This window comes from Salvelinus fontinalis, chromosome 37 (genome assembly GCF_029448725.1).
Source record: "Salvelinus fontinalis isolate EN_2023a chromosome 37, ASM2944872v1, whole genome shotgun sequence".
Classification (NCBI taxonomy): domain Eukaryota; kingdom Metazoa; phylum Chordata; class Actinopteri; order Salmoniformes; family Salmonidae; genus Salvelinus; species Salvelinus fontinalis.
Genome location: NC_074701.1, coordinates 2,347,423 through 2,366,598, shown reverse-complemented (window position 1 = coordinate 2,366,598; position 19,176 = coordinate 2,347,423). Strand labels below are relative to the sequence as shown.

The window sequence follows — 19,176 nt, the reverse complement described above, 5'->3', positions numbered from 1 at the left end:
GATCTAGAGGGGGATGAAATGACACTGGCCTGTGCTTCGCCTGTGGTAACAATGACAAGTGCTGTGTGAATGTAAATGCGCTGGTAAGGCAGTCAAAGCAGAGAGGCATAGAGCCCATCCCCAAAGAGTGCATTGTCATCAGTGCTGTTGGATGTTGGATGCAGTCATGGTTGGCTTCTATCTTGCTGTCTGGGTGACTAGCACAACAAAACTGGAGACGATCACTGGGCAGACCAGGCACTGGAGCAATGAGCAGGCTGCTAACAGGCACATCAGCATCACAGAGACATGCTAGCAGAGATAATCACTCCACTCCTGCCATCTGGAGCTGTCAGACCCTACAAACCCAGGGAGATGGCACCTAGAGATTCTATCAGGTCAGACAGAGTACATGCGCCCAGATGCCACTTCTAGGCCAGACAGAATGCACCCAGAGATTCTGTCAAGCCACTTAGCCAGACGGAATACATGCAAGCAGAAATTCCTCTTACGTGTCTTTTTGGGCAGCAAAACTTTTGGTGGAAGGTACTATGCTGCGTACAGACCCCCAGGAACTCGTCGAGATACATTGAGTTTCCTTGTAGGCCTATGTGGCGAGGAAACTGTGAAGCAAGCTGTTTATGTGTCTTTTATTAAAGAATTTGAAACAATGTTGTGTCTGTTTGCTACTATTCATTCAATCATGTTACTATTCATTCCTTAGGCTATGGCCAAAAATACATTTGTTCATATGGGCAGAATATTATATTTTGTAGCATAGGCACCAAATGTATGACAATAAACAGTTCATATTTGATCAGGTAAAAGGCAGGGCTAAGGTCGTTTCAATTTAAAGAAGACTCTTTGTCACATGAAAATAGAAATGGAAACATTGTGATTTTAGAGACACAAAGTAACAATAGCCTCTATGATCATCCTACGCAATTGGGTGTAGCCTAGACCTTGATGCTTTCTCTGTTAAATCTTCTAGACCCTGCTGTAAATCAATCTGACAATAGCAGATAATCAACATAAATGTAAGGGTATTGGATTGGATCCAACGTTGATCGCAACAGTCTTCATTGGCAAGGCGAACTAGACACCTAAGTATTCTGGACATTCTTCCGAACACTGTTTTGCCACACTTTGGCTGTTTTTGCAACCCATGCTATATCCCAACAGCTGTTTGTCACTTGACTGTCATTCAGAAGAAAAACAAATCTGTATCAGCTGATGATGGTTTGACAATATCACTAGGCTTAACTAAACACCTGGATACCAAATGAGCACCCAACAAGTAGTCATATTGTGCATATTGAAGTACCACGCAAGTTGGTGACTCTCGGTTAGAAGCATTCGATTTTGCAACTGCATACATCATTTTGGATTTGTATGCTCATGAAAACTGTAAAATCTCAACATGAACATTTGATAAAATGGTGCTGCCATTTTTAGCGAACAATCTCGTAGACTGAGCAATACTTTTGTCCCGCTGATGGCTCATAAGGGGTCGATGGGTTTCTGTTGTATTAATGATGGATTAGAATTAAGCTTCAGAACATTCACACCTAGCCTAATGGTCAATCAGCTCACAATTGTCTGGACACTTTCCTACCTGTACAGTGTAAGTCAGTTACATTTCTGTCTCCTTTTCAAATCTCAAAAATGCAACTGGTAGCCTAATGATACAGACTTTACATAGGCTATTGGTGACATCACTATAGCCTAATATTCCTCAAATAGATGTAAAGATTTGGTGTGCTGTTGATAAAAAGCGGTACAGAATCTCTAATAATTAGCCTATCCTAAAAAACGAATCATAATGTGCTGGATATGAATGAATCTGCAAAGCGCCTTACTAAATAAAGCCAATTATGTTTGAGTAGGCTACAGGCCTCATTTTCAAGAAAATATCATAGGCCTAGTTTTATTATATTGATAATTAGATTCTATAGAGCACATTGAAAGAAAATGAATTAATACAAGGTTAAAATAACTTTTCTTTCAGTTTGTCTGTTTCTTATATTGAATATGTGCATGTTTTTTTAAATTATTTATTAATGAATGTATTAGTAGGCTTATGGAGGACATTGTACAACTTATTTGCCCAACCCTGTTTCATTTATTCTATCTAGAAAGCAACGAATGCAGGTTACAAGACTATGAAGGCTACAAGACTATGAGGCTGTGTTTAGCCTACATACTTTATATCATCCTTCAAACAGGTTTAAACGAGTTTCCCCGCCAAGCAACCAGCCAGCTATTCCCTAGCCAATGTGTTTACACTCGCAATGAGAGCGCACAGGCGCGCAAGGACGAAAGACGTCGCTGACAGGGAGTTCCACGAAGCAGCAGCGTTTGCACAGAAAAATGCTTCGAAAAATGCCATTGTTACAGACAAAATTCCCCCAAAGATCTAATAAGGCTCAACTGAAAGACACACAGCCAATCTTCTTTCGTATCAAAAATAACAATTTTTACAGTGTAGTTTTTTCCTCCCTTGCTCAACTAAACATGTCTCCTCTACATTATCTAACTGTGTCTAAACGAAACAAGGTAAGTTGATTGATTTCATCAATCCAATGCAAGTCAATAGTACCTGAAGTAGAATTTTCCAAATCATGTCCAAGTCATCTACAAGTTACTTCATTGAGTTACACTATCATTTTTGTCATACTTTAGGATGATTTGGACATGATTTGGCACGGAAATGAAGAGGGACCTTACATCAAAGAGGGACCTTACATGAATGGTGCTATCATTTAAGTTTTAAGTAAAAAAAATAAAAATGAATAGGAAAGAAATAGAAATATAAAAAAATATTAACTATAAATAAATAGATAGATTAACAGGCCTAAATAAAGAAATACAAAAATGAAAAAAATATATTGTCCCAGATAAAACAACACTTAAATCAATCAATAGGCTATGTTTATGGGTTCAAAAAGATGCAAGTGGAGAATCCGAACCATATGTTATCCCTCGCGGCTCGTAAACTGGTGAAAAACCTTTATTTTCTTAATTGCCATCACATAAAGCCATTGCTCCAAGCGTGCATTCTGCGCGTAAGAAGGCTATATCCAAAATAAACCAATAGAAAAGCATGACAAATGCTCGACTGCAAAAAGTCTGAGTATTCTGGCAATATGTATACTATAGTATCCTACCGTGAGAGCGGAGAACTTCTGAGCGTGCCCGGCGCAAAGGAGGCAGAGAAGGACCAAAAGCAGGCAGACGCGCATCCTGATGGTGGCTCTCAATGAAAATTACGCACGATCCAAAGTGAAGCCTCCAGCCTACTGTCTCGGCTTCAGCAAAACCAACAGTGTCCTAAGTATCCAAATAATTTTCTTGGGAAAATGCGCCCAATTCAATTCACAAGGTACTCCTTTCAATTGACTTTGTGAAGAAGTTGTGAGGCAGACGTTTATTTCATCACACCTTTTTATCTCTGCCTATTCCGTTACTTCTGCAACCTTCTGATACTATCCTTATTTCTCACAGTGCGAAATGCCCCCTGTGTCCTGACCTTTTTCCCTCCCTCAGTGCTCTCTCTCTCTCTCTCACACACACACACACTCTGTCTCTCTCTCTCTCGACTTTTCTCCACACCCCCTCCCTCTCCTCATATGTGGACTAGATCCCTTATCGGATGCAGGCAGTTCCTTGACGGTAGGTAGGTAGCCTATACGTTTTGAAGTTATCTTTCTGCTGCTGGTAGCAAAGGCAAACAACGTTTTATTTTCTTTCTTTCCCCCTCTTTTTTTTCTTCCCTAAACCACAACAGGGAATCCTTTTCTGTTTTGTCGTCTGCTGTGTTCTGAGCCTCGCTCAGTAAAGAGAGGACCAGACTGCGTAAAGGCGTAGTGAGTAGGGAGTAGCGACTAGCGCATGCGTATGTAAGGTAATGAAAGAGGACCGAACATATAGTGAGCTGCGTGTACAGTCTTGAACTCCCTCTCGAAAACTCCATCTCTCTCTCACTCTCTACTCTCTCTCTACTCTCTACCCTCAAGCACACGCACACGCAAAAGATAGGGATATGGATAGGTCCATATGTCGAAAGGAATGGATAACCCCTTTGATGCTCTGTGGTCACCCGCATCATGAGCCCTCTGACACCTCAAATAAAAGATGGTCAGGCTGCCCAGACTGGTCTCAGAGCATTTGTATTATTCTGTATGTAAATCCGAGACACCCATTCAGTATATGTTACGAATTACAATTTGTGTTCATGTTACGAATTTGCAAAACATACAATATGTTGCAAATTCGCAAAATGTATGATATGTTACGAATACTAGCTAATGTTAGCTAGGCTAGGGGTTAGGGTATGAAGGTTAGGGTTTAGATTAGGAGTTATGTTAAAGGGTTAGGGTTAGCTAATAATTTGAGTGTCTCGGGTTTACATTTACTATGTTACGTCTAGTCTATGAGACCAAGCTGGGCTGCCGTGTATGAGGAATATTGAAGTATCATGCCAGATTCCATGGATGGAAGCTCACTCACAGTATACCCAAACCGCAAAAGGTCCAGTGGGCTGCGAAATTGGGTGTGGAATCTCACTAGCTGGACTTAGAAGGCCAGTGTCCGAGGGCGTGCAAAAAAATGTCATATGGTGGTCAAAGAATGTACTGTCGAGTAGACCCCTACCTATAGTGTTGGCATTCGGCAAAAGACACATTTGCGAAGTTCTAACACTCAGTGCACAGTGCCCACCGATCATTTCGAAAGGAATATTACGGCCAATAGGCTCGGCCTAACAGGCCTACGTGACATTTGAGGCAAATATTTTTAAATGATGGTAAACAAAAATGTAATTTAATAGCCTAATACAAAAAAACATTGTCCATAAAATCTGAAACTGTGGGTTTGTTTTTACTTAAGGCCATTAAAGGACCCAGGCTCAGGAGCGCTCCAGAAATAGGCCTACACCTAAATTGTGTGGACAGCAGTGGAGGCTGGTGGGAGGCGCTATAGGAGGACGGGCCCATTGTAATGGCTGGAATGGAATAAAAGGAACGGTATCAAACACATTAAACATATGGAAACCACATTTTACTCTGTTCCATTTATTCCATTCCAGCCGTTACAATGAGCCCGTCCTCCTATTGCTTCTCACACCAGCCTCCACTGGTGGACAGGCCTGTCAGAGTACAGGAAAGAGTCATGCAAATTAAAATTCCAGTTAAAACATTTACACCACTCACAATAAATAATAACAAAAAAGAGGTTATGGCTAAAGGGGTAATGTGTCTGCATAGACATAGGGTTACTAGTCACCGTGCAACAATGTCAACAATGTTACCCCAATGTTACCCAAAGCAATCATGCCACCTGGTGGCAAGTTAAGTAATTCAATTGACTGTACAACCTGATTTTAAAGAGGACTTCCTGACCATTGTAACATGAGTTCAAATGTACATATATATTTTTTAAATAATATCTAATAATACGAATGTATACTATCAATGCCTATACAAATGTAGTGCACTTGAACTAGTATCTGGGCAGAGAAGTGACGATGAATACGCCCATTGCCCATTCACCGTCTGAATGGCACACACACAATCCATGTCTCAATTGTCTGAAGGCTTAAAAATCCCTCTTTAACCTGTCTCCTCCCCTTCATCTACACTGATTGAAGTGGATTTAATAAGTGACATCAATAAGGGATCCTAGCTCTCATCTGGATTTACCTGGTCAGTCTGTCATTGAAAGAGCAGGTGTTCTTAATGTTTTGTATACCCAGTAAATTACACTGTTGGCTTAATTATCCAGTTTTGGGCTGAGTTCATGTTCACCATAGTGAGATTACAATGTCGTTTTTTCACACAGTTGCTGGTTCGTGACAGTTTTCTGTTAAACAATTTTACAGTACAGACAGTAACTATCATAGTTTCCCATGGAAACTCACATCTCATCTCATCTTATGTTGCACTACTTTACAGTACAGACATTAACTCTCCCTTAATTGGAAACTGACAGCACTATTACACGACCTTGTTTTTGCACAGTGTGTAGCTGGGTTTACTATAGTTCTTCTGTTGCACTACTTACGGTAGGCTACATACCAGTTTTCAGTGACTATCCTAGTTTTCCCTTGGAAATTCACCTTTCCGCTATTACACTACGGTCTTGCGCAGTGTGTAGCTGGGGTTACTAGTTTTCCGTTGTATTTACAGTTAAGACCGTAACTATCCTAGTTTCCCCTGGAAACTCACATTACAGCTCTATTGTAGTGAGGGTTTCAGTGTGTATCTGTGTTTACTATAGTTATGTTGCACTACTTTGCAGTACAGCCGAAACTATACTAGTTTCCATTGTAGACTCACATTACAGCTGCATTGCACTGCTGTTTTTCAAACAGTGCATAGCTGGGTGGGTGCTCGATAGTTTTTTTTCACATAACAACTAGATTACACTGCTGGTCTTACAGTGTTGCCACATTTTGCTGTTACACTTCTCTTCTTCCCACAGAGAGAAGCAACCATTTCCAGTATGACGTTTCACGATGAGAAATGCAAGGTGTCCCTGCCCACAGGCAGCGGACTGTGTCTATGAAAGGTGGCACTCGGCAGTCATCCTGAAGTACTTGCTGCCAGCCCTGGCCTCAGGGAACAACATTTTGGCCTTAGGAAACCAAGGCCAAAACAGACATGAAGACCCTCTTGAACCACATTTGAGTTCTGGGCCTCACCCTAAACAAGGAGAAGAGTCACCTGACCTCCTCACAGCAGTTGATCTACCTCGGGATGTCCATAGACTCGGCGCTCATGAGGGCACGTCTCCCTCAGATGAGAGTAACAAAATAATATCCTAGCTCAACCGTTTCCGGCTCGGACGAGCCATGTCGGTGTTAGAGTGCCAACAGTTATTCGGCCTACTGATGGTGGCTTCACTGTTGGTTCCGCTGGGCATTCTCCATCAGGCCACTCCAGCGATGGTTCAAATCCCACTGCCGGCACCCAAACCAACACAGACACCATCAACTGTTGGTGATGAGTGCATGTTTGAAGACCCTATCGAAATGGCTATCCAGCTCCTTCCTGTTAAAGGGGGTGAGCCTGATCAGAGTCCACCTCAGATAACTTGTGTGAGCTGATGCCTCTGGGTTGGGGTGCCGTGGTAAGAGGCAGACGGCCAGCGCCCGCTGGAGCCCCCCATGGAATGGTCAACACGTCAATGTGCAGGAGCTCGAGGGTTTGCCTAGCTCTCCAACAGTTCCAGTCCTACCTGGTAGGACAGTTCCTGGTCCAATGCTTCGGGAGCTCTTGCTGTGGGCCTAGAACAGCTTAGCATCGCTGCGAGCAGCACATATCCCCGAGGTCCTGAACAATGCAGTAGACATGCTTTTGAGAGACGGCCCACCGGAGGGGGAATAGATCTTTGGTGCTACAGCTTTGGGACAGGGTTCGGGAGAGCACAGGTGGATCTGTTTGCCTCTCAGGAGAACACTCATTGCCCCAGATGGGTCTCGATGTTGGACCCTACAGGCCCTCTGGGTCTGGACTCCCTTGCTCACGATTGGCCAGCAACGACACTTTGCGTGATCCCACCATTTCCCTGATCACAGCTACGCTAGACAGGGTTGTCTTGATGGGCCACCAGCTGTTCATGATAGCTCCATGCTGGCTGAGACCACCATGGTTCAGCGTCCTGTTGTCCCTCCTCTCGGGGACCCCATGGGAGCTGCCCCTGAGGCCCAACCTGCTCTTTCAGGCTTGGGGGACACTGTGGCATCCGGACCCACACCGCCTCCAGCTACGGGCTTGGCCTCTAGTGGACCAATCTAGACCTTCAGGACAATGTGGTGAACACGTTGTGGAGCGCCATGGCATCTTCCACCGATGCATCATATCAAATGTGATGGGGCATATTCTGTACCTGGTGTGAGAGTCATACACAGGAGGTCGGTGGCATCTTAATTGGGGAGAATGGGCTCGTGGTAATGACTGGAATGGAATCAATGGAATGGTATCAATACATCCATTTGTTTCGTTCCGGCCATTATTAGGACCCGTTCTCCCCTCAGCAGCCTTCACTGGAGTCACATATGCAAACAGTTTTACATTTTCACAGTTTAGACGCTATCTCAGCATGCCATGACAACAGCCAAGACGGACCCATGGGTGGCTACCCGTTGCTCTCCAAATTTATGAAGGGAGTTCAACGTCTGTGTCCAGCAAAGGCTCGCTCGGTGCCAAGTTGGAACCTTGACGTGGTGCTGTCAGCTCTTGCTAAGCCGCTATCAAGCCCCTAGAGTCGATGTCTTTGGAGCATTTATCCATGAAGCTGGGCATTCCTGTTGGCTATTACCTCCACTACGAGTGTGAATGAACTTCATGCCTTTTCAGTGAGCACTCAATGTTTTTCACAATGGGTCCAGACAAGAGGAGTGTCACCCTCCATCTTAACCCCTAATTCTTGCCGATGGTCCTGTCTGACAAACATATGAACCGGGCCTTACATTTGTCTGTATATGCCCCTCCCGCGGATGCGGGTGAGCTGGGTGTTTTTTCCCAAGTGTGCTTTGCCTAAAGAGGCCCTTGGACACTTACATTACACAGACACAGGCAATACGACAGTCTGATCAGCTATTCGTTTGCTATGGTGAGAGAGTTCTAGGTCAAGCCTATCGATAAAATGACTCTCACATTGGCCTCTGCCGTCTGCTGTAGTGAGGCATTCTACTAGAGGAGTTGCTACATCATGGGCCCTGCTCTGAGGAATTCCCCTCAATTTGTGTCTCAGCCAGTTGGGCATCGTCTAGCACCTTTTCTAGGTACTATCAAGTAAATGGGGACCCTGCCGATGAGGTCAGGACGGCTGTGCTGGGTGTTACGTCTGCCTCCCTGAGTCGGAACAGAGGAACACAGCAACTATGACTACCCTAAACTCAGTTCTACGGGACTTTACTCTCTGTCTGGCCCTTACCTAGTTCACCGATTCATCTGGTATTGTGATACCATATTGGAGTGATCCAATAGTCTGTTTGTTGTGATGTTTTCTGTTGTCAAAAAAAGAGAGCTGTGAAAGTCGCTCTGCATGATGAAGAGTTCCAAATTAAAAGCGGTGGTTCTCAGTCCTGGTCCTCGAGACTTAAAGGGGTGAAATTTTTTGCTTTTGCCTTAGTACTGCACAGCTGATTCAAATGATCAACTCATCATCAAGCTTCAAATGGTATTTATGTATTCATTTGGGACGCTATCCTTGATGTGATCCTGTTGCTGTTACATGCTACACATGCAGATATTTATCCAATGTTATCATGATTTGTTATAAGAGAAATTATATTGCCTACAGTTACTGTGTAGGGCACTGCAAGGTTGGGTGACCAGGGCCATCTGGGACTGCCTCCTGTTTTTTTTATAAGATAAGATATAAGATATATATTTGTTATAAGATATATTACACTTCAGTAATCCACAATGACCTGATGAAATAAAAGTCTAATAATGACATTATCTTCCAAATTCCTACAGATACCTTGCATCTGGAGATTCCTTCAAAACGATTTCCTACAGTTACTGTGTCGGGCACTGCAAGGTTGGGTGACCAGGGCCATCTGGGACTGCCTCCTGGGGGAATTCAGGTGTGTGAAGGCTACCTGTGTCCTGCATAACTTCATGAGGATGGAAACGAGGACCAGGAGGGGATCTGCAGCTCGCCGCGGGATGCTAGAGGAGATGTCTACTGCTCTGCAGGATGTTTCAAGGATAGGGGCCAACAAAGCAGCACGGGAGGCAATTTTTTGTGCAGGAGATCTTCACCTACTACTTCTTCGAAGAGGGTGCTGTTCCCTGGCAACACCATAGACTACACTATGCACAACCAAAGGCTCTTTTAAGAGCCATCCACATGAAAGTATTCTTCCATTTCCTTAGCTATGTCAACTGCAGTTATTCAATTCTTAGTTTCTTTGCCTTTCATTTCTACTTCTCAGGTGAGGTGTTGTTTAGGTAAAGGTGATGTCTGTACAAAAACAAAACAGGCACTTTTAAGGGTCACCCATAATGAAAAAAAAACAGAACAATTAGTCAACCTATAACGTACACCTACACTTGTGTATCAAACTGATTGATGGATTGCGTTGTGCAGTAAACATTCTCAGGTGTATAACTGTGGCTTCTTCCACCTTCAAAGAACAGGCAAGAGGACCAACCATTGAGAATAGTAAGACACTTCCTTATTTACAGTTGAAGTCAGAAATTTACATACACTTAGGTTAGAGTCATTAAAACTAGTTTTTCAACCACTCCACAAATTTCTTGTAACTGTAACGATACTCTAAATCCTCCTCCTCCTCAGACGAGGAGAGGAGAGAAGGATCATCAGACCAAAATGCAGCTTGAGGGAAATAAGCCATCTTTATTAAAAATACGATGGCCACACGAAACGAAACAAAACACTTTCAAACTACAAAACAAGAAAACGACGTTGACGAAACCTGAACATAAACTTACATAACTAAACATAAACTTACGTACAGGAAACAGACGACATCGAAACGAAACGAAACAAACAAACGCTACAGTCCAGTGTGGTACGAACATACATACTGACACAGGAGACAATCACCCACAACGAACACTGTGACAACGCCTACCTAAATATGACTCTTAATTAGAGGAACGCCAAACACCTGCCTCTAATTAAGAGCCATACCAGGTAACCCAAAACCAACACAGAAACAGAAAACATAGAATGCCCACCCAACCTCACGTCCTGACCAACTAACACACATAACAACTAACATAAATAGGTCAGGAACGTGACAGTAACAAACTATAGTTTTGGGAAGTCAGTTAGGACTTCTACTTTGTGCATGACACAATAACTTTTTCCAATAATTGTTTACAGACAGATTATTTCACTTATAAAATTCACTGTATCACAATTCCAGTGGGTCAAAAGTTTACATACACTAAGTTGACTGTGCCTTTAAACAGCTTGGAAAATTCCCGAAAATTATGTCGTGGCTTTAGAAGCTTCTGATAGGTTAATTGACATAATTTGAGTCATTTGGAGGTGTACCTGTGGATCTATTTTAAGGCCTACGTTCAAACTCAGTGCCTCTTTGGGAAAATCAAAAGAAATCAGCCAAGACCTCAAAAAAAATGTAGACCTTCACAAGTCTGGTTCATCTTAGGGAGCAATTTCCAAAAGCCTGAAGGTACCACGCTCATCTGTACAAACAATAGTTTGCAAGTATAAACACCATGGGACCACGCAGCCGTCATAACGCTCAGGAAGGAGACACGTTCTGTCTCCTAGAGATGACCGTACTTTGGTGTGAAAATTGCAAATCAATCCCAGAACAACAGCAACGGACCTTGTGAAGATGCTGGAGGAAACAGGTACAAAAGTATCTATATCCACAGTAAAACGAGTCCTATATCGACATAACCTGAAAGGTCGCTCAGCAAGGAAGAAGCCACTGCTCCAAAACCACCATAAAAAAGCCAGACTACGGTTTGCAACTGCACATGTCCTCTGGTCTGATGAAACAAAAATAGAACTGTTTGGACATAATGATCATCGTTATGTTTGGGGAAAAGGGGGAGGCTTGCAAGCTGAAGATCACCATCCCAACCGTGAAGCACGGGGGTGGCAGCATCATGTTGTGGGGGTGCTTTGCTGCAGGAGGGACTGGTGCACATCACAAAGTAGATGGCATCATGAGGGAGGAAAATTATGTGGATATATCGAAGCAAGGAAGTCAGTCAGGAAATAAAAGCTTGGTCGCAAATGGGTCTTCCAAATGGACAATGACCCCAAGCATACTTCCAAAGTTGTGGCAAAATGGCTTAAGGACAACAAAGTCAAAGTTTTGGAGTGGCCATCACAAAGCCCTGACCTCAATCCTATAGAACATTTGTAGGCAGAACTGAAAAGCGTGTGCGAGCAAGGAGGCCTATAAACCTGACTCAGTTACACCAGCTCTGTTGGGAGGAATGGGCCAAAATTCACCCAACTTATTGTGGGAAGCTTGTGAAAGGCTACCCAAAACATTTGACCCAAGTTAAACAATTTAAAGGCAATGCTTCCAAATATTAATTGAGTGCCTGTAAACTTCTGACCCACTGGGAATGTGATAAAAGCTGAAATAAATCATTCTCTCTACTATTATTGTGACATTTCCCATTCTTAAAATAAAGTGGTGATCCTAACTGACACTCCTAACATTCTGCCCATTCATAAGAATTTGTAAGATACTTATTTGCATAAAATGGACAGAAACCAGTCTCAAAATCAATCAATCAATAGCGTTTAGTCTCGAGAGTACTGATCATAGTACAATTTACATCAGGTTACATAATAAAAATTATGCATAGGTTTTCAAATGTCCTTCCTCCTCTCGGATACAATGGCAATATAGTTCACAAGCCTTCCCACATTGTCTGCCACCAATCTACTACTAGCCCAAGGTCTCTCCCCTCCCTGGGTAGAGACAGAATGTCCTGTAAGGAACACAGCATTCCAGCCGGTCTGACGATAGCTCCATTTGTTTCTAACAAGGAACAGAAAGTCCTTGTTCTAATTCTTGACTAAAACTACACACATTGTATTCAGTATTATGATTATAATAAGATTCATACATCCATACAGTAACATAGTAGTATTCTGTTTAGTTATAGTTCTAAGTTAAATGTATACATAATTTAGTCATTATTCATAATCTAGCTAGCTAAAGCATTTACTACAAATTGAATGTAAAAAAGTTAAATTTTTCTCTGCTGATATTTGCCATTTTTCCTCGCTTATTGTGTAGTTGAGGATAAAAAATACCTGTATACCTATGGATGTGTCGCTAGCTATGTAGTCGATCTTAAACATTTGGTATACATATTAGTTGAGAACCTAGCTATGAACCTCAGCTATCCTGTTTGGTATAGGGGGCAGTATTTCCACCTCCGGATGAAAATTGTGCCCAAGGTAAACTGCCTGCTACTTAGGCTCAAAAGCTAGGATATGCATATAATTGGTATATTCGGATAGAACACTCTAAGGTTTCTAAAACTGTTTGAATGATGTCTGTGAGTATAACAGAACTTATTTGGCAGGCGAAACCCCGAGGGCATAGCATCCAGGATATTTTTGTTTTGAGGTGACACTGTTTTCAACGTGATTTCTATGTAAATCTAGATTTATAAGGCACTTGCTTGCAGTTCCTATTGCTTCCACTGGATGTCAACAGTCTTCAGAAATTGGTTGATGTTTTTCTTTTGAGTAATGAAGAAGTAAAGCAGTTCAGAACGAGGGTCGAGTGAAGTGTACTGTTGTGGATGAGGCGCCCAACCTGAAAGCTCGCTCCACTTTGTTTTCATCCTGTATTGAACACAGTTTATCCCGTCTTACATTTTATCGATTATTTATGTAAAATACCTAAAGTTGTATTAGGAAAGTTGTTTGAAATGTTTGGATCAAGATTACAGGTAACTTATTAGATATTTTGTAGTCATGTTGCGCGAGTTGGAACCCTTTTTTATTTTTTAAAGCCTTTTTGAAATCTGACACGGTGGCTAGATTAACAAGAAGTTCAGCTTTAATTTGGTTTATTGCACTTGTGAATGTATGAAAGTTAAATATTTGTAATAATATTTTAGAATTTCGCGCTCTGCAATTTCACCGGATGTTGTCGAAACGTTCCGCTAACGGAACCCCTAGCAATAAAAGGCTATCATAGCCTGTTGTATCGATTTCAAAACAGTCTGAATGGCATTAATGAAACCTATGGAATAAGTAGAATATAATATAACTTTATTGTGCAAAGGATGCAAGAAGTATATACATGTAGTTATTACCAGGCATGCAATCTCTACATTGTAGCCTGAACATTGAATATATTCACTGATCATGTACTCTACTTTGGCAAGTAATGGTGCGGTTCAGGAGAGAATGTCAGTGAGACATTCTTTTTCAGTCATATCCAATACCAGGAGTATCAAACTCCAGACTTTGTATGATGCTGTGTCAGCAAGTATGTATTGCATTTATACACCCCACAGTGTTTACCAATCCTGGTCCTGGGACAGCAAAGGTTACACATTGTAACTATGCAATAGACTAAAACATGGTTTAACTAGCTAACTAGCCGTTGCTACTCTCTTTTTCATATATGCATAGTCATTTTAACTATACATTCATGTACATACTACCTCAATTGGACCGACCAACCAGTGCTCCCGCACATTGGCTAACCGGGCTATCTGCATTGTTTCCCGCCACCCACCACCCGCCAACCCCTCTTTTACGCTACTGCTACTCTCTGTTCATCATATATGAATAGTCACTTTAGCCATATCTACATGCACATACTACCTCAATCAGCCTGACTAACCGGTGTCTGTATGTAGCCTCACTACTGTATATAGCCTGTCTTTTTACTGTTGTTTTATTTCTTCACTTGCCTATTGTTCACCTAATACATTTTTTGCACTATTGGTTAGAGACTGTAAGTAAGCATTTCACTGTAAGGTGTTACCTGTTGTATTCGGCACACGTGACAAATAAACCTTGATTTGATTTGATTAAAGGCTGATTTGTAATTAATATATACAGAAACTCAACACAAAACAACAGTACACTACTCTTCCTATCTATCATGTAAATACTCTGATGCGGGACGGGTTCACCAACACAGCTGATATAACCTAGAGGATTTAGGGAGAAGGGGGGAGAGGGAAGAAGTGAAGGAGACTGTTTATCAGAAAATAAGGTAGTTAAAGAGACGGTGTTCAACAGGAATCTGTGTTTGTAGATTCACTTGGTGTGCACAATAAGTGGCTGCAGAGTACTTTATACTGAGTACTTATACAGAGTACTTTAAAACATGTACAGACACACGAGGACAAACAATATAGCGTAGTTATAGAAAAAATGAAGAGTTTTACTATTCTCCATGGTTGGTCCTCTTGCCTATTCTTTGAAGGTGGAAGGAGCCACAGTAATACACCTGAGCATGCTTACTGCCCAACACAATCCATCAATCAGATTGATACACAAGCGTGTGGGTTGTAGAGTGTCTAATTGTTCGACATTTTTTAATATGGGGTGACACTAAAAGGAGCCTGTTTTGTTTTTGATCAGACATCACCCTTACCTTAACAGCACCTCACCAGAGAAGTAGAAATCGAAGGGAGAGAAACTGGGAATTAAATAACCGCAGTTGACATATCTCTTAAAAGAGCCTTTGGTTGTGCATAGTGTAGTCCATGGTGTTGCCAGGGAACAGCACCCTCTTCGAAGAAGTAGGAGTTGAAGATCTCCCCCACATGGATTACCTCCCGTGTAGCGTTGTTGGCCTCCTATCCTTGAAATATCCTGCAGAGCAGCAGATCTCTCCTCTGGCACACCTCGGCGAGCTGCAGATTCCCTCCTCGTCCTCGTGTCCATCCTGATGAAGTTATGTAGGACACAGGTAGCCTTCACACACCTGAATTACCACAGGAGGCAGTCCCAGATGGTCCTGGTCACCCAACCTTGCAGTGCCCGACACAGTAACTGTAGGAAATCGTTTTGAAGGAATCTTCAGATGCAAAGTATCTGTAGGAATTTGGAAGATAATGTCATTATTAGACTTTTATTTCATCAGGTCATTGTGGATTACGGAAGTATAATATATCTTATAACAAATCATGATAACATTGGATAAGTAGATGCATGTGCACACACATGTGCATGTGTACCATGTGACAACAGCAGGATCATATCTAGGATAGCATCCCAAATTAATACATAAATACCACTTGAAACTTGGTGATGAGTTGATCATTTGAATTAGCTGTGCAGTGCTAAGGCAAAAAACAAAATGTGCACCCTTTTAAGTCCCCAGGACCAGGACTGAGAACCACTGCTCTTCATTGGGTCCTATATATCTGATGATAGACTCTCTCACTTTGACAGTTGGGGGCCGCTATCCTTTCACCTACCTCCATGGCTGTTAGCCAAGATAGCTAGCTAATATAAAGTTAGGTAGCTGGTGATATTTAATTCACTTAGTTAGCTAGCTATACAGTATGTATAGTTGGCTAGATAGCTATCTTGCTATGTCAGCAGCTCATTTGAGTTAGCTTGCACTGCAGCTAGTTAGCTAATTATACCGTTGTTTTTATATTGGAAACAATTGGAAACAGGGCCGAAAAGTTTGTTTGTCACCAGAGCAGTTTTGTCCCACCCTGATCTGTTTCACCTGTCTTTGTGCTTGTCTCCACCCCCCTCCAGGTGTCGCCCATCTTCAGCATTATCCCCAATGTATTAATGCCTGTGTTTTGTTTGTCTGTTGGCAGTTCGTTTTGTTTGTTAAGCCTACCAGCGGTTTTCCCCTTGCTCCTGTCTGTTTCTAGTTTTCCCGGTTTTAACCATTCTGCTCTGACCCTGAGCCTGCCTGCCGTTCTGTACCTTGTCACATGGATTATTGACCTCTGCCTGCCCTGAGACTGCCTGCCATTCTGTACCTTATGGAATCTGAGCTGGTTTTCTGACCTCTGCCTGCCCTTGACCTGTCATTTTGCCTGCCCCCTGTTGGCCATGACTGACCCAGCAGAATACAATCGACATTTATAGACTAGGAAACAGATCTTGCATCTTTTAATAATGTCACGTTCCTGACCTGGTTTCTGTTAGTTTTGTATGTGTTAGTTGGTCAGGACGTGAGTGTGGGTGGGCAGTCTATGTTTTCTGTTTCTATGTTGGTTTCGGGTGACCTGATATGGCTCTCAATTAGAGGCAGGTGTTTTTCATTTCCTCTGATTGAGTCATATTAAGGTAGGTGTGTTCACACTGTTTGTTTGTGGGTGATTGTCTTCCGTGTCTGTGCACCACAGGGACTGTTTTCGGTTTGTTTTGTACATCGTTCTTTTGTGTAGTCTATTTTCCCTGTTCGTGCGTTCTTCGTGTTATTTGTAAGTTCGTATTGTTCAGGTCTGTCTACACATTAGTTTTTGTTATTTTGTAGTTTATTCAAGTATAGTTCGTGTCATTGTTTCGTCGTGTCTAATAAATCATGTCATCATACCTCGCTGCATATTGGTCTTCCGATCCCTCTCTCCTCTCCTCGTCCGAGGAGGAGGAAGAGCTAGAAAGCCGTTACAAATAAAAGTAGATTATGTTTACTCATGCAATGTATTTCAATTACTTTACTACATCACATTAATCACGCAATGATAATTAGTTTGATGGAAACCTTAGGCTTTGTACGACATAAATGACGTCGAGATTCCATTTTAATTCGCTCTAATTTATGGAAAACAGTTTATTCAATAAATCCCGCAACTCTTCTCATACTGGGAAGAAAAAATAAAACATTTTCAGACCTTAACCAGTTTTATTTCAAATGTTGTACCCAGACGGAGATAATCCAATAAGCGTTTTATAGTTCCATCGTTAGGGTAAGAACCAAAAGTGGACACACTCGAATCAGTTTCTAAAGCTCAATTTCCCAGATTTTGTAGACAGTTTAATAGTGCTTAAAACCTCATCTTTGACAAATTATCCATTAAAATTTACCAACTCAAAACCTACAGTGGGGCAAAAAAGTATTTAGTCAGCCACCAATTGTGCAAGTTCTCCCATTTAAAAAGATGAGACAGGCCTGTAATTTATCATATTTTCATCATCACTTCAACTATGACTGACAAAATGAGAAAAAAAATTCCAGAAAATCACATTGTAGGATTTGTAATGAATTTATTTGCAAATTATGGTGGAAAATAAGTATTTGGTCACCTACAAACAAGCAAGATTTCTGGCTCTCACAGACCTGTAACTTCTTCTTTAATGCAACCGCTGTGTCAGATTTAAAAAAAACTTTACGGAAAAATAAACCATGCAATAGTCTGAGACGAAGCTCAGAACAATAGCCAAATTAGCCGCCTGTAACGCTTGTCTATGTCGTCCTCCTCATCGGACGAGGAGAGGCGAGATGGATCGGACCAAAATGCAGCGAAGTTTGAAGACATAATGATTTATTGAAATAATAATAACGAAGACGAAAAACACTTAATAAACTACAAAACAACAAACGAGGTAAACAGACCTGAACATGAGAACTTACAGACAACGAAGAACGCATGAACAGGAACAAACTCACAAATGAAACAGTCCCGTGTGGCATAAACACTAACACAGGAACAATCACCCACAAACAAACGGTGTGAACAGCCTACCTTAATATGGTTCTCAATCAGAGGAAACGTAAAACACCTGCACCTAATTGAGAACCATATCAGGCTAATACATTGAAGCTAAACATAGAAACACATAACATAGAATGCCCACCCCAACTCACGCCCAGACCATACTAAACAAAGACAAAATAAAGGAAAACAGGTCAGGAACGTGACACCGCCATGTTGGACTCAACAGAAACCAGAAAATACATGATAAATGTTTCCTTACCTTTGATGAACTTCATCAGAATGTAGTCCTAGGAATCTCAGGTCCACAATAAATGCTTGATTTGTTCGATAATGTCCGTTATTTCTGTCCAATTAGCTACTTTGGAATTGTTTACCAAAAGCCCTAACCAAAGTCACAAAGCGCGACCACTATAACATGACAAAATGTCCAAAAGTTCCATTACAGTCAGTAGAAACATGTCAAACGATGTACTGAATCAATCTTTAGAATGTGGTTAACATACATCTTGAATAACGTTCCAACCGGAGAATTACATTGACTTCAGTTGACCGATGGAACGGAGCATCATCTCACGTGAACGCGCTTCTTCAATGCATGATCACCTCGTGGCAGTGGTGACTAAATCCTGTCTCCTTCGGCCCCCCTTCACATTAGAGTCATCAGACAAAGTTCTATTGACTGTTGACATCTAGTGGAAGCCGTAGGAAGTGAAAACTCATCAATATCTCGCTGTAATTTCAATGAGAGCTTGGTTGAAAATCTGGCACCCCCAGAAAAATTCCAAACTGGAAGTGGAACTTCTCAGGTTTTTGCCTGCCATATGAGTTCTGTTATACTCACAGACATAATTCAAACAGTTTTAGAAACTTCAGAGTGTTTTCTATCCAATAATAATAATACTATGCATGTATTAGCAACTATGCCATAGGAGCAGGCCGTTTACTCTGGGCACCTCTGTGCACCTTTCATCCAAGCTACTCAATACTGCCCCTGAAGCCATAAGAAGTTAAACCAGCTATATTGTTTACATACCCTACATTACCCATCTCATAT

At 41.8% G+C, this 19,176-nt stretch overlaps 1 protein-coding gene across 3 annotated transcripts in view; it reads right to left on the bottom strand.

Annotated features, from left to right (window-relative positions):
• Nucleotides 1-3,847, bottom strand: part of smoc2 (SPARC related modular calcium binding 2) — an 82,538-nt gene extending 78,691 nt beyond the window's left edge. For 2 of the 3 annotated variants that reach the window (XM_055901689.1, XM_055901691.1), the window contains exon 1: nucleotides 3,147-3,847. In XM_055901689.1, coding sequence (XP_055757664.1) covers nucleotides 3,147-3,221 — 75 coding nt within the window. In that variant the 5' untranslated portion in view covers nucleotides 3,222-3,847. The remainder of the gene's footprint in view (nucleotides 1-3,146) is intronic. The other variant, XM_055901690.1, reaches the window with a different exon arrangement.
• Nucleotides 3,848-19,176: the final 15,329 nt, after the last annotated feature.